At 46.7% G+C, this 15,876-nt stretch overlaps 1 protein-coding gene across 4 annotated transcripts in view; it reads right to left on the bottom strand.

Annotated features, from left to right (window-relative positions):
• Positions 1-584: 584 nt before the first annotated feature.
• KLHDC8B (kelch domain containing 8B) overlaps positions 585-15,876 on the bottom strand; it is a 44,499-nt gene continuing 29,207 nt past the window's right edge. For all 4 annotated transcript variants that reach the window (XM_053378504.1, XM_053378505.1, XM_053378506.1 and 1 more), the window contains 4 exons: positions 6,111-6,275; positions 4,966-5,190; positions 3,868-3,969; positions 585-1,854 (listed from right to left, as the gene is read on the bottom strand). In XM_053378504.1, coding sequence (XP_053234479.1) covers positions 1,658-1,854; positions 3,868-3,969; positions 4,966-5,190; positions 6,111-6,275 — 689 coding nt within the window. In that variant the 3' untranslated portion in view covers positions 585-1,657. The remainder of the gene's footprint in view (positions 1,855-3,867; positions 3,970-4,965; positions 5,191-6,110; positions 6,276-15,876) is intronic.

Raw genomic sequence — 15,876 nt, 5'->3', positions numbered from 1 at the left:
GAACAGCCAAGGGCAGAAAGCAGTTCAGACTCAGCACATGAAGCTTCTCAGGAGCTTGCTAATTCGACTCTCCCCCCCTTTCTCCAAGAACATGCATGTGGCTGAACAATGAGCAAGGGTTCGCTCTTGCCTTAGTGTACGCCAACGTGGGCAACCTCCAGAAGAGGAGGGGATTTTAGGGGGGAATGGAAAACAGGAACTGTCAACTGTGCTATGGAAGCTGGCCCTGCCTTGAGGCTTCTCTGCGTTGTTTGCTGTTTTCTTGAATAAAGAATTAAACTTCCTGCTCTTCTCTGCGTTTGAGTGCTGAGCTGCATCTGACAGATTGTGAGGACTGGGGAGAAGTAAAGCTGCTGTTGGGCCTTAACAACTTTGTCCAACATGAGCTTTAAATCTGCCTTTTAGCACTCTTTCTCCCTCTCTCCTATGTCGATGCTTGACAACTTGCTAGCAATTGATCTTACAATGACTGCTTACCACCACCAGCAGCAGCTGAGAGTTAAGTGCAGACAGCAGCTTAGGCACATGGAGCACATCTCAGACAAGACCCATTTTTAGGAGACAGAAAACCAGGAGAGAGAGAAAAAAATCCACTGGTTTTATTGGCATGAGGTGCTACACCACCTCCTAGGCACTGGGCTAGAGGGCACCTTATGTGCTACATGAGACACAGACCAAGTTAGGAACACACAAGAGGGTGTCGTGGCTGCACCCAGCCTTCCTGGAGTCAACTTAGCGGTGCAGCGTAAAAGACATCAGCGCAAGGATAGCAATGGCAACTCAAAAGCAGAAACACTGGAGTGCCTGCTCCGCTTAGTGCCTGCACCTTCCGCTGCTCCTCCCCAGAGCCTGCTGAGGAAACCTTGCTGTCCTTCGGAGTTAAGGGCCAGACCCACGCAGCCCAATGAGCATGGCAAGAATGCAGGTGGAGCTGTGTCTTGGGCTGTATGGCTGCTTCACTGCTGCGTTCGTCTCCCAGGCTCAACTTTGCGTGTCATCGCTCGCCCTTTTACCGGCAGCCTTAACAGCGGTGCAGTAGAACGTGAGCTGTCAATATAGCACTACCGATATCCGTTATACATGGCGAGTTTACGGAGTAGCATAAGCAAAGAGGGAGGAAAGAGGAGGGGAGGCCTGTGCCCCAGAGAGCTTACAATCTAAAGTTCAACAGCGGGACAGACAATGAAAGGGGAGGGTGCTGAATGGAGCGTTCCGGTTGGCCATCGCTCCGCCGCTTCAACCTGAGCATGGCGCAGCCCATATTCTCTCCATGTTCCTTTGGAGTCGGAAGGCTACGCGCAATGAAGAAGCCATGGCTGGGAAGCAGGAGACCTTCTGCGCCTGCTGTGGCACTGAGAAAGTAGTAGATCTTGCTTCGGCTGGCTGGGTGCGCTGCTAAGGCGCTTCGCCTGTGCCTTGCTGACTGTGCAGGGCTGCCCCAGTCTCTGAGCTACTACTCTATGCTTTGCAAAGATGAAATGAGCTACTTGGAGAACAGCAAAGGGAAAGGTCGCTGCTGCAGGGCGCCGCGCCGGCAACGGAGCACATGCTCTCCTCCCTGCTCCCTTGTACGCATGTCCCGTCACCATCGTCGTCAGGCACTTTAGTCCTCTTGGCTTGTATTGGCAGAAGAAATCTCTCCACCGGCAAGCATCGCTCAGACGCCTTCCTGAAGGCACAGGGCCTCCACGGCGCTGCTGGGACCCTGGGCCACCCCTCCGATCACAAAGAGCAGGTTGGCAGCCTCCAAGCTGGAACAGGAGCAGCGGCCGGTGGGCATGGGCGGCAAGGGCTCCCATTTCTTCCTCGCCAAGTTAAATCCTTCCACAGATCCAAGAGCACTTGACTGGTTCCCTGCAAAGGGGGTGGGGAGAGAGGCGGATCCATGAGCCAAGTGGTAGTTGGTGTCAGCAATTGCAAAAAATAAAAAATCTGGCATATCTACTGATTTCACTAGTACAAGAGTACACTATGGCTGAGCCAAGCTCCAAGGCAAGCATCTCCCATGAACAGCAATGGCACATCCTGCTGCAGCAGGAACGAAAGGTTTCGTTTAAAGGCCAAGGTGATGTTTATGAAAGGCAGGGATTTGGAACTCAAACTGACGCCCGAAACAGTGCAAGCGGATCCTGGCATGCTTTCTCACAGCAGGCCTCTTTGCCAGCATCCCAGGACTGCCAGCTACACCGAGAGGGTGTGAATGAAAGCCAGAGACCCAATGCTGAAAGCATTCAGATGGCACATTTTCAGGTAATTTCTGCCTCTAACTCTCATTCATTTCAAAGACAACCTTGTTGGAGTTTTGCAGTTTAACTTCTATGCCTTCTTTATTATTGTGTTTTGTGAGGACATCTAGGGTAGTGTTTAAGAAAGGCAAGGAAGTTGACAGAAAGAGGAGCTTTCTGCAGAAAACAGAGGTCGCTAAAGGCACTCTCTCCCCATGCTCAGTCTCAGTGACATGTAGCAAAGCATTTAGCCCAGAGATGGGGAATCTTTGGCCCTCCCAATGGTGTTCCCAGCCAGCATGGCCCATTGTCAAGGGATGATAGGATTTGTAGTCCAACAACATCTGGAAGGCAATATTTCCCATCCTTGAAACGGACCCTAAGGCATCGTGCAGCATATATTTCCACTGAGAAAATGGCATGCAAAACTTACCTGTATCTAAGAAGATGAGTGAATCAGTGGCTGCCCTAATAGTTTGTGCAAGAGGTGGAGGAGCAAACTGCAACAATGCAGAGGAAAGACCTACAAGATTCAGTGCAGAAGGAAGGGAAGGCTCAACCCCTCTGTATTTTCTCCTGCTGTAATGCCTGTCCCACTCATTCATGTTAGGTAGCAACATGGCCCCCCAACACATCCTTCCAAAGGCGTTTGGTTCTAGATATGTGTTCCTGACACAAAGTGCAAAAATGGAAAACTGCCACCTTCTCCCTCACTTTGATTCTATCTACCAAAAGGCAGTTATCCTGTGTTATACAACTCAATTCCTGTTCATGTAATGGGCTAGTTCGCACATCACAGTAAGCCAAACTGAACTGCTCACATTGTTCCCATTTTGCCCTGCCCGGCCTAGAACAAAGAGCAACCAACCACAAGCCTTGGCTTAGTGTGACATGTGAACCAGCGCTCATGTGGTGTGCTCTATCACTTGTGTGCTGTTTGTTCCCGGTGAGCTGTGGCTTATGGCTAACCACGGTATGTGAAATGGGTTGGGCCAACTGCTGCCAAAATGGTAGCTTGCAGGGGAGGGAATACCTGAAAACCCTGTGCACACTGATGTACTTGTACGAGAACTGTATTAGCCTTGGTGTTCAGAAACAGAGTCAATACCCTGGTTGCCAGATGCAGGGGAAGCCATTTCTATAGCTCCCCTGGTTGGGGGAAGCGGTAAACCTCTGAATGCTAATTGCTGGGAATCACAAGTATTGCACTCAAGTCCTGCTTCTGAGTGACTGATTCCAAAATGCATATGATTGGTCACTGTGAGAACAGGAAGCTGTATTAGATAGGACACTGGCCGGCTCCATCAGGCTGTTCTTATCTTTTCATAGTGCATAGAATCAGGGACTGTTGCAGGCTAATCCAGAACAGGAACGCAGAGAGAGACCCAAACAATGAGGCAGAAAGGAGCAATTTCACAAATCAGATCCATGTCTCTCAGCAGGTAAGGGAAGATGACACACTTGGAAGAGATGGTGCAGGTCTACTTGTTTTAAGGAGTTGCATTCCATCCAACAAGCCCTCAAGCCCAGGGGCTTGATCTCACATGCAATCCAACATACCCCCAGCTTGGGACAAGTTATTGTGCATCTCCATCTTCCGCACACCTCAAGAGCACAGAAGTGGCCCATCTGCCACACTTACCAAGTCCCCCTGCTGCTACTACGCGGCCACCCAAGCGTCCAGCCACAAAGTCAGCCCTCTTGTCCCTCATGCGGATGGCACGGCTCAGTCGATTCCAGGACCCTGGATGGGAGATGGCGGAGAGGAAGAACTCAGCTCACTGCGGAGGGAGAGGAACTAAGACTAAAGGGGAGGACAACTCAGTTGGCCAAGAACCTATGAATGCCAAGATGGAGCTTGACTAAAGGGCTATAATTTGGGTATTTACCTCTCTTGACATGGACAAGAGATGACTCGCAATCCTTATCCACCCATCTTAAAGTAAAGGTAAAGGGACCCCTGACCATTAGGTCCAGTCGTGGCCGACTCTGGGGTTGTGGTGCTCATCTCGCTTTATTGGCCGAGGGAGCCGGCATACAGCTTCCGGGTCATGTGGCCAGCATGACTAAGCCGCTTCTGGCCAACCAGAGCAGCGCATGGAAATGCCGTTTACCTTCCCACCGGAGTGGTACCTATCTATCTACTTGCACTGTGACATGCTTTCGAACTGCTAGGTTGGCAGGAGCAGGGACCGAGCAACAGAAGGGCACATCGTTGCAGGGATTCAAACCGCCGACCTTCTGAACGACAAGTCCTAGGCTCTGTGGTTTAACCCACAGCGCCACCCGTGTCCCATTCACCCATCTTAAGCAGGGGCAGTTAATCTCAGGGAGCTCAGTTCCCTGTCTTCACTCACTCTGTGGTGAAATGTGATGCTGGATGATAGCCAGGGAAGGCCTTATGTCAGAGCTCATCAGCCTTTGGTGCCCAGATGTTATTGACCTGCAGTTCCCATCATCTTCAGCCATCTTAGCCTTCATACAAAGGGAAGTCTATTGCAAAGATGTTTTCAGCCAGGGGTGATGGGAGCTGCAGACCAACAACATGGAGAGGACCAGAGTTCAAGAAGGCTGTCTTATATGGTATTGCCTGGGAAGTGAAAGTGTGACTAGGGCTGAAGCACAAGGAGTTGCTGAGTTGCTTAAGGCTGTTGTGCCATCACTTTCAGGCAAGAGTCACTGTCAATCCACCGCAGTCTCTGCGTTAAACCCACTTTCCTTCAAACAGGCTCCAGCTCACCCTCCTCCAAGTCAAACATCTCCACAGTGTTGACAAAGTGGGGCCGGGAGTAGAAGTTGTGGGGTCCCGGCTGCTGCAGCCCTCCCAGGCTGAAAAAGCAGCCGTCCAACATGGCACAGCTGGCAAAGGCACGCCGGCTGGGCACACTCGGGTAGCGGGTCCAGCTCCTCACTTCCAGATCCAGGGCTTCAAAGGCCGTTACGGGCAGCTTGCCTTGCCTTCCTCCTGTGGGAAAAGGAAACGCCAAAATACTAGCTCAGCCACCCGTATTGGTTCCAAAGTCAGTGGCTGAGGATTCTGGTGCAGAGAGAAAGGCCTGGGGACTAACAGTGCAACCCACACCATGTCTACTCGGATGTCAGTTCTGTCGGATTCAAGAAGGGTTACTTTTCAGGTAAGCGGGGTTACTCAGCCTCTCCACCGAACAGCTGATGTGCTTTCCTGCTTTCCCGTGTGTCCTGCAAACTCCTGCTGGCCTCAGAGCTTCAATTCTAGTCGTGGATATTTTTGGATGGAGTATTTTTGGTATGGATTGAAGAGAGAGCAGCAGAGAGGGCGTTTAGAGGGTGCTCCCCACTTTACGCAACTCTGTTTATGCGTGTGGGGGCCTGGAACATTACCTTGTAAGTAGGAGAGTCACCTGTACAGTGGTACCTCGTGTTAAGTACTTAATTCGTTCCGGAGGTCCGTTCTTAACCTGAAACTGTTCTTAACCTGAAACACCACTTTAACTAATGGGGCCTCCTGCTGCTGCTGCACCGCTGGAGAATGATTTTTGTTCTCATCCTGAAGCAAAGTTCTTAACCCGAGGTAATATTTCTGGGTTAGCGGAGTCTGTAACCTGAAGTGTATGTAACCTGAAGCGTATGTAACCTGAGGTACCACTGTATAACAACTTGAGCCTACTTTGGCGGGGTTCACAGCCTCAATATCCCAAAAGGCTATTGCTTCTCCCATAGCCACAGCTCCGGATTTGAGTAAAGATCCAGTAGGTCTCTGTCTCTCTGTCTCTCTCTCCTAAGCCACATCCCTCCCACTCTCAACTCTGGCTTTTGTCCTTCTCGGGATCTGCGAGCCGATTATAATGGTTTTAGTTCGCCCATCTAGCCGATTAGTCAACTAAGCATTGCTTCCTTACTTCTTACCCATCACGTAGATCTTGCTCCCGTGCAAGAAAGTGGAGGCCCCATAGCAGGGGGTGGGCATCGAAGGCAGGGGCTGCCAGTGATCCTTTGCCGGGTCATACATTCGCACCAGAGCTTGTGGAGAGGTGTCTGCACCCATTCCGCCTAGAGCGTAGACAACACCATCTGGAAATGAAGAAGGAATAGGCAGGTGACGGAGGCTGGCAGACGACGTTAAAAAAAAGCAGTGAGTGCATGTCAGGCAGCAGACAACATAACAAGGTCATAAAAATAGTCACTGCCGTGTGTAATCACTGTCTAGCTTCCGACAGTAACCAACCCAGAACACGAGAGTGAGAAGTGTAGAATAAATTACAGGGCACTGAAACAATACCTTTGGCCCTCCAGGTATGGCCGTGCTTGCTGCGGCTGATGGGCAGTGTCCCCACACCTGCACTAAAATAAGGACTCTGTGAAACGTGACTAGCAGAGGCTGAAGGATATCCAAATCTTAAAGCAAAGGTGTCACACAAGGTCCAGGGGGCCAGTCAGGTCTTTCGAGTGCTGTGTAAGACCTGCGGCATTGCAGCACACCTCTTAGTAAACTGTCTTAAAGCTCAGGGATGTGGATGCCTTTAATAGACAGTAGGACAAATTCACCAAGGCTGCCGTTGCATGCCACAGCAATGCGCTATATATGTTTTACCATGATATATTTTAATTATAACCATGTTATGAATATTCAAGAACAGAGAACGCATCAGAACAAGCTGGAACTACTTGTACTTTTTCGAATGTTAGCATCTTAAGGGAGTTTTGAAGTAAAAAATTGTTGCAATATATAGCTACCTACTCACACTTGCGTGCATGAAAGGGCTAACCTAAGCCCTAGGCTCAGGTGGCAAGTGAGTGTGGCTCAGCAGTCTCTCAGCAGCCTCTGCACCCCTTTTTTCTCTCTTCATGCTTTCTGGAACAAGTGAAGCAGCCATGCGGCCATGGCTCCCTGCAAGTGAACTGAATCCCTCTAAAAGGAGATTTTATAGCCTGCATCTTTTCTAACTCAAAGACTGCATGACTCTTTTGTAAGGAAACCAAGTCCTTTTCTTTCAAGTTGTTTGGAACCTTATTTCATCTTTATTTTACTGCCAACAAATGGATGTAACTTCTGGAGTAAAATGAGTAAGTGAGTAAAAGCTTCACTTATTTGCAAAGCTGAGTGTCTGTGATTTATTCTAGCCTAAGCAGTTTTGCTGGGTCACTGGGTGACCTCGGGCCAGTCACTGCACTTCAGGCCCAACCTACCTCACAGGGTTCTTGTGGGGATTAAATGAGATGGGGGGAAACCATGTATGCTCGTTGGAGGAAAAAGTGGAATAGAAATGCAATGAATAAATAATCCTAGATGCATCTTGCTCTGCCATGACAACCCTGAGCTTGCCTTGCCCCCTAAATTCTAAATTTGGATGGTGGGAAGGGAAAAACACAGGATAAAACTACTGAGAACTCCTTAGCTTTGTGCTGCTTTTGTTAAGGTAATTCATATGCAAAAAACCTTCAGCGGGAAAACCATCTCAATTCCACTGGCTTACTGTTCTACCTTCATGCATCTACAAGCAAAGGCAAGTCTATTGCAAAGATGTTTTCAGCCTATACTCTTGCGTTTCTGTGCTGAAGACAGGTAGATATAGGCTTTGTTTCCTAATGCTCCTTCCTTGGATCTCCCATAACTAAGTAAAACACATGCCTATGTCAACAAGTCTAAAGACTCCTCTTTAATCCTAACTTGCTGCATGGTACCCAATTCTAATTGTTTGGAAGCTTTAAAGTCAGGTGGTTACCAACCGGTCCATGGGCACATCTGCAAACTGGAGAAAATGTACCTGCACAAACACCGCAAACACTCACGCCCCCCGCCGCCGCCATTGCAATCACACAAGCACAACTGAAGGCTTCTTTCACGTCTAATTTCAGAGGGGCAACAGTGTGTGTGGGGGGGTGTGGAATCCTGTGGGTGCCAGGGAGGGCCTCTAAGTGGCACCCGTTGTTGGGCTGATGTAATTATGTGATTTGTATACTGTTTTATTTTATGTTGCACCTTGCTCTGGGATTTGTGCAAAAAGAGGGTTATAAATATATGCATATATTTTAAATTCTGTGTGTGTTGGCAACCCATGCCACAGGTCAAGAGTGGGGAACCTACACCCCTTCTCCAAAATCTCATTAGTCTAATAATAATAATAATAATAATAATAATAATAATATTTATTATTTATACCCCGCTGAACTGGCTGGGTTTTCCCAGCCACTCTGGGCAGCTCCCAACATAATATTAAACAAAATAAAACATCAAACATTAAAAACTTCCCTGAACAGGGCTGCCTTCAGATGTCTTCTAAATGTCAGATAGTTGTTTATTTCCTTGACATCTGATGGGAGGGCATTCCACAGGGCAGGCACTACTACTGAGAAGGCCCTCTGCCTGGTTGCCTGTAACTTCTCGCAGTGAGGGAACCGCCAGAAGGCCCTCAGAGCTGGACCTCAGGGCTGAACGAGGGGGGTGGAGATGATCATGGCAGTGGTTGGGATGAGGGAGCTGTAGTTCAGCAGTATCTGGAGGGCCAATATGGGAGCAGCAAGAGGGGGCAGCTCGCCCCCCCCCCCGATCAAGTAGGGCAATACAAATAATTAATTGACCAATCACTTTGGTTCTGTCCCCCCAACAAAAGTCCTGCCACCCCCCAACAAAAATCCTGGTTCCACTCATGGCCACATCCCTGCTATAGGTTAATAATAATAATAATAATAATAATAATAATAATAATAATTATTATTATTATTATTATTTATTATTTATACCCTGTCCATTGGGCTGGGTTTCCCCAGCCACTCTGGGCAGCTTCCAACGAAGTATTAAAATACAATAGTCTATTACACATTACAAGCTTCCCTAGACAGGGCTGCCTTCAGATGTTTTCTAAAAGTCTGGTAGTTGTTCTTCTCTTTGACATCTGGTGGGAGGGCGTTCCACAGGGCGGGGGCCACTACCGAGAAGGCCCTCTGCCTGGTTTCCATCGTTCTACCCCTCTAAGGCGATCAGATGGAATGGAGGAAGAAGACTGCTGCAGAAGCAGGAATTCTGGCACACAGAACTTTTCTCTCACCTCTGCGCAATAAGCTGCAGCTCCCCAATCCCATCTAATACAGAGCTAGAGAAAATTTGTTTGTTTGTTTGTTTTTAATACAGAGCTGTCAAAGATAATGAAGTTCTGTCTCCGGCATCTGCCCTCTTCTTTTTCTCTTGCAAAACCAAGCGCTGTTGCATTCATGTCCTGCTTGCTGGTTTCTAATAGGCATCTAGTCAGTCACTGTGAGACGGGCCTGATCCAGCAGTATTCATATTATGTTAATATAGTGTTTTTTTCTTTGATTGCACTGTTAAGTCCTTCATTCCTGTCGAATCATCATACATCTATCCTTTTGGTGAAATAAACCTGCACCTTTTAATGGGCTCCCCTCACCGCACATTTAACGCCTTTGACCTTTCAACTAAGTTATTTTTAAAAAAGAAAGTATTTTATAGCCCTCCAGAGGATTTGGTGAGCTCCACAGCCCAGGTAAATCGGTAAACAAAAGTAGCGGCTTCTCCTCGTCACTTATTACAGATCCCTGCTTCAAAATGATCCTGGAGTTTGTGGCAAACCTACCAATTTAACCCAAGGTTTTGAGCGGATTTAGTTCCAGCAATAAAGCTGGGGGAACTTGATCCCCGTCTAATCTGGTGTAGTGAATCACGTTCTGGAGTGTAACTGGATTGGGAACGAAGGGGAAGCTGGAAGCAGCCGTTTGGATTTGTCAGTAAAAGCTGACAATCGGGGGGAGAGATAGATGTGAGCCAAGGTTAGGAAAAAGGCCTACAAGATGAGAAGTTTCTGTGTTGAGAATAATTAAAATAAGGGGTGTGGGAATAATTTGACACCGCTGCGCTCACTATCAAGCTTAGCTCGATATTTATTTTTCCTCCCTCCCTGAGCGCTCAAGTTGATTCTAATCCGTCTCCCATAGCATTCACCTTTTAAGGCTTCCACTGCCCATTCGGAAGGTGGGGAAGTACAGTGGTACCTCGGGTTAAGTACTTAATTCGTTCTGGAGGTCCGTACTTAACCTGAAACTGTTCTTAACCTGAAGCACCACTTTAGCTACTGGGGCCTCCTGCTGCCGCCACGCCTCCGGAGCACGATTTCTGTTCTCAACCTGAAGCAAAGTTCTTAACCTGAAGCACTATTTCTGGGTTAGCGGAGTATGTAACCTGAAGCGTATGTACCCTGAAGCGTATGTAACCTGAGGTACCACTGTATTCATGGGGAAATCAAGACACTAGCTGCCCTAGTGACCCCCTGGGGGAAGAGGCTCCCTAACTGACTCCATTCCTCACACTGAGCAAGAAGAGACCTTCGTCCCACCTCCACCAAGCAGAGCTGTCAACTTTTTCCTTTTCTCGCGAGGAATCCTATTCGGAATAAGGGAATTTCCCTTAAAGAAAGGGGAAAGTTGACAGCTATGCCACCAAGACACTGCCCTCTGGCAGGCCCCCCAGGACCTGCCCTTCCCCAAACGACGCCCCCACCTGCTTCCCAACGTGATCAGCAACGAACATCGCAGGGATCCCAGGCAATCACATTGAATTATACTCGCCGCGTTGTATCCCTGGAGACGCCATGGCAACCCAGCCATGCTGCCAAGTTCTGCTTCCCGTGTTGCCTGCCCACCGTTCTGCAGACAGCAGACTCAGAGACACGCCCCTCTCCAAATCTGAGATTGGGGGGACTGCAGGAGAATCAGTTATGAAGGGACCGTCATATTTCTTGCAGATATGCACTCTTTCTCTCTTCCTGCGTTCCTCCCCAACCCCCAGTGCGGAGGGCTGGCAAGATCAAAGTGCGGCTGGGAGAGGTGATGGTGACCAAAAGGGTACAATCTTCTTGTCCCAGATCCCAGTAGAGGCCTGGGAACAGTAGGTTTCCGAGCACAATTCAAAGTGTTGGTGCTGACCTTTAAAGCCCTAAGTAAACAGCCTTGGCCCAGTACAGTGGGACCTCTGGTAACAAACTTAATTTGTTCCGGAGGTCCATTCTTAACCTGAAACTGTTCTTAACCTGAAGCACCACTTTAGCTAATGGGGCCTCCTGCTGCCGCCGCACCGCTGGAGCACGATTTCTGTTCTCATCCTGAAGCAAAGTTCTTAGCCCAAGATACTATTTTTGGGTTAGCGGAGTCTGTAACCTGAAGCGTCTGTAACCTGAAGCATATGTAACCTGAAGTGTATGTAACCTGAGGTACTGCTGTATACCTGAAGGAGCGTCTCCACCCCCATTGTTCAGCCCGGACACTGAGGTCCAGCGCCAAGGGCCTTATGGCGGTTCCCTCACTGCGAAAAGTGAGGTTACAGGGAACCAGGCAGAGGGCCTTCTCAGTGGTGGCACCTGCCCTGTGGAACACCCTTCCATCAGATGTCAAGGAAATAGCCAACTTTCTGACTTTTAGAAGACATCTGAGGCAGTCCTGGTTAGGGAGGTTTTTAACGTTTGGTGTTTTATCACATTTTTAATATTCAGCTGGGAGCTGCCCAGAGTGGCTGGTGAAACCCAGCCAGGTGGGTGGGGTATAAATAATAAATTATTATTGTTATTAGACTGGATGAGGAAACTTTAGGTCTGGGGTCTGGGTGCAATCCTCTAGGCCTTCTCCACAAACCTCACCTGCTCCCTAGGCCTCAGCACCTCTCATTAGCCCTTCCCTGCACCTTCCTCAAATGTCTTTGCCTGGCTGGAATATGTCATCAAATGGCAACGATGCTTCTTACTTGCTTACTTGCGAGTGTATGTGTGGAAAGAAACCTCTGGCTTTTGCGTGGCTGGAACGTAGCTTACTGCGCAAAGGTAAAATTTGTGGAACTCCTTCAACACAGAGTTGCCCCCGGAAGCTTCAACTACGTATACAGTTAGCAGCCAATGCTAAAAACAACTTGCTTTAACCGGGCCTTTAACCCTTGATATGTGTGTTTCTAGGACCTATCTTGTTCCTTGGACTGTGATTCACTTTAACTGATTCAATATTGTTGTCATCCTCACAGTAATTTACTAATAAAGGTAAAGGGACCCCTGACCATTAGGTCCAGTTGTGGCTGACTCTGGGGTTGCGGCGCTCATCTCGCTTTATTGGCCAAGGGAGCCGGCATACAGCTTCTGGGTCATGTGGCCAGCATGACTAAGCCGCTTCTGGCGAACCAGAGCAGCTCACGGAAACACTGTTTACCTTCCCGCCGGAGTGGTACCTATTTATCTACTTGCACTTTGACGTGCTTTCGAACTGCTAGGTTGGCAGGAACTGAGACCGAGCAACGGGAGCTCACCCTGTCACGGGGATTTGAACTACCGACCTTCTGATCTGCAAGTCCTAGGCTCTGTGGTTTAACCCACAGCGCCACCTGTGTCCCCACCAAGTTATTAATAACTTGCTGCTATTAGTAAATTTATTGCCCGCCCTTTCGCCAAGCAGGTCCCAGGGCGAGTTGCGAGAATTTGAAAATTCAGGATTGAAAACAGTTAAAACAGATGGCAGTCACGCAATACTGAGTTTTAAATTGTTGTAACCTGGTCTGTGACCTGCTGGTCAAGGAAAATAGAACCCAAATATGAAAAAAAGATTAAAAGGCATGTCCAGAGCAATTAAATTCTAGACAATTAAGGATATAGCATTCAGGCCATTAGAGTTTTTGAATTGTTAACTCTGTGAAGTTGAGATCGATAGACATGTACTGTCGGGCTGTAATGTAAAAATTATTAAATGGACTGAATAAAATCAATGCGCCGTCCCATGTTGGGGAGCCATAGATCAATGGAAGAGCACCTGCTTTGCATATATAAAGGTCCCAAGTTTAATAGTTCGCATCTCCACTTAAATGTTGGTTGGGTTGATGAATCGTTTGTCTGAGCACCTTAGGGCTGATATGACCAGTTGTATTCATGAATATTCCAAAAAAGTACTACTAAGATTTGGTAGTCATAGAATCCCAACCAAAATCTTAAGGGAAAAGGCTCATTTAGCCCAGAAAGGAATTATTCCACGTCGACACTTTGAAGATATATCGCTCAGACCATTGATTGCATCTAAAAGACAGAACAAGTTGAACAAGGCCATTCCAACAGAAGCCGATATCTGCCCTACTCCCGTGGAAGAACCCAGTAGATGGGAGAAACCGCTGCCAGCTACCCGAGAAATCACGCAAGAAAAATCTAAGCTCCCAAATCATGCGATTGTAGCATCAATTAACAGCCTCGCCCTTGACACAACAGACTGGACAGTCCCAGAAGAAGAAGATCTGCTGAATAACTTTACCAACTTACCAGATAAAGAACAAACAAGCATACTCAGTAAACTGACGAAACTACAGGCCAGATTGACCGAAATTCACCAACAAGGCCAACAAAATGCAGTAGAGACAATACACAATCAAACCTCACACCTACCAGCCCTCTCCCCAAAATGCATAGTCAAAAAGAGAGCTACTAATGGAACTTTCAAATGTATAGATGCAGAGCTTCAAATCCAGCCTCCTTTAAAATATGAAATGACAAGGAAAAACTCCAGCAATGAGACCACAAATTCCTGGCTGAGATATCAAATACTAGCTCCAAACGAAATAGGTACCCCTTATTTAAGTACTACAAAGGATTCTAACATTGCCGAACAAAAGATGACCTCCAACAGACCTGACACACTGAGCTCAACACCAAATGAAACCAAAGAAATGGAAGTAGAGACCGAAAACAATCCTACTGTCCATAATAGCCCACCAACCACAGAAATCTCTCAGGAACAAGGAACAGCTAAGGAAGAAAATCAAGAAAGGGAGGAAATTCTAATTTCCCGCACTTTAAAAAAGAATCTAAAAGATCCACCATTATGTTCCCCACCGAAAGTAGCGACAAATGGCTGTATCGGCACAAGACAAAATCCCTCGCTGGACTCAATAACAGAATTAGAATGACTAAATGCTGTCAACCAGCCACCAACTCAAAAACGGATCCTACGCTTGCTGTCCTGGAATATTGCAGGGTGGGGAAACAAAGACGGAGACCCAGACCTAATGAACTTCTTTAAAGATTTTGAATTAATACTTCTACAAGAAACATGGTCAACTAGAGATATTAAAATCAATGGTTTCTCCTCCTATACGAAACCCGCATTGAAAATAAACACGAAGGGCCGGCCGAAAGCAGGGTTCTGTTGTATGATCAAAGACAACTTAGGGTTTGAAATCAAGCAGTTAGAAAAATGCTTGCCACTTGCACAAGCCCTACTTTTAACCCAAAAAGACGATACTTTGCTACTTGTAAATGTCTATATCCCCCCATCCAAAAACAACAGCAACAGTGAAAATTGGTCACAACTAACCTTTTATATAGAAAATTTGACCGATAAATACCCAAATGCCTCATTGATAATAGCAGGTGATTTTAATGCCAGAGTGGGAACCAACAATGAACAACTATGTAGCAAACTAAATTGGAATACTGATAATGATATCGCACATGCCTTGAAAATAGGACGATTCTCCAGAGATAGGGTTGTAAACAACGAAGGCTTACGCCTACTTGAATTATGTAACAACTTTAATTTGCAGATTGTGAACGGTTCAACAAAAGGCGATAGAAGCGGGGAGTTTACATACTTCTCCCCCCGAGGATGCAGTGTCATCGACTATATTCTTGTCCCTTATAATATTATAAATTCGATCATGGACCTCAAAATTGGAACGCGTACTGAAAGCGACCATCAGCCATTATTGTTGTCTATTAACTTAAAGGATGAAACCAAGATAACTAAGCACAATATTATAGAACCCTCTCAATACAAACAAATGACCCAATTAAAATGGTCCCAGGAAATGAGTGCAGTAGTGGGGCAAAAACTTACAGCCAACCTGAGAAAACAAGTATTATCCAACTTAAAGACCACTAATTCCTACAGCGATATTCCGAAAATTTATAATGAGATCTTCCAAATGTTCGTAGAACTTAGTACCCCACCTAAAGTTTGGGTACTTAAACATAGCGCTAGCCCTTGGTTTGACGATGAATGTTTCCAGCTAAAAAGAAAACTGCGCCAAACATTTAAAAATAATCGCACTAAACTAGAGCCCTCTTATCTTGATGAAAAAAGAAAATATCATTACATTCTGGCCGAAAAGAAACAGAAATATGCAACCCAAAAATGGCTACAATTACTCGACTCAATTCAGAGTAAAAATAACAAAGCGTTCTGGAACCTAGTGTACGGAGGATTGAAACCCGAAAATCAACTAACTCTACCACCAATTGCAGAATCCAAATGGTCCCAATATTTTACATCGGTATTTAACAATCTACACAGTGAACTTAAAGGAAATGAAACCACTAAAAATAAAATCAATAAACTCCAGGAGTGGCCAAGGGTAGAAGAAGAGGAAATTAGAGAGATAGTTAAAAATTTCAAATCGGGGAAATCTCCTGGGCCAGACGGTCTACCAATAGAATTATTTAAGACCTATATAGATTGGTGGGCAGAACCCTTAGCTCAATTGTTTACTCTCATAGATAAATATGGGATCATACCTGAGATATGGTTAAGATCAATAATTATCCCAATCTTTAAAAATGGCGACCCAAAAGAACCAAGGAATTATAGACCGATAAGCCTATTATCAGTGATAGGGAAAATCTACGCTAAGCACCTTTTATCTAAACTC

Source organism: Podarcis raffonei, chromosome 2, assembly GCF_027172205.1.
Source record: "Podarcis raffonei isolate rPodRaf1 chromosome 2, rPodRaf1.pri, whole genome shotgun sequence".
Classification (NCBI taxonomy): Eukaryota; Metazoa; Chordata; class Lepidosauria; order Squamata; family Lacertidae; genus Podarcis; species Podarcis raffonei.
Note: the sequence above shows the minus strand (reverse complement) of the source record. Positions and strands in the feature narration are given on the sequence as shown.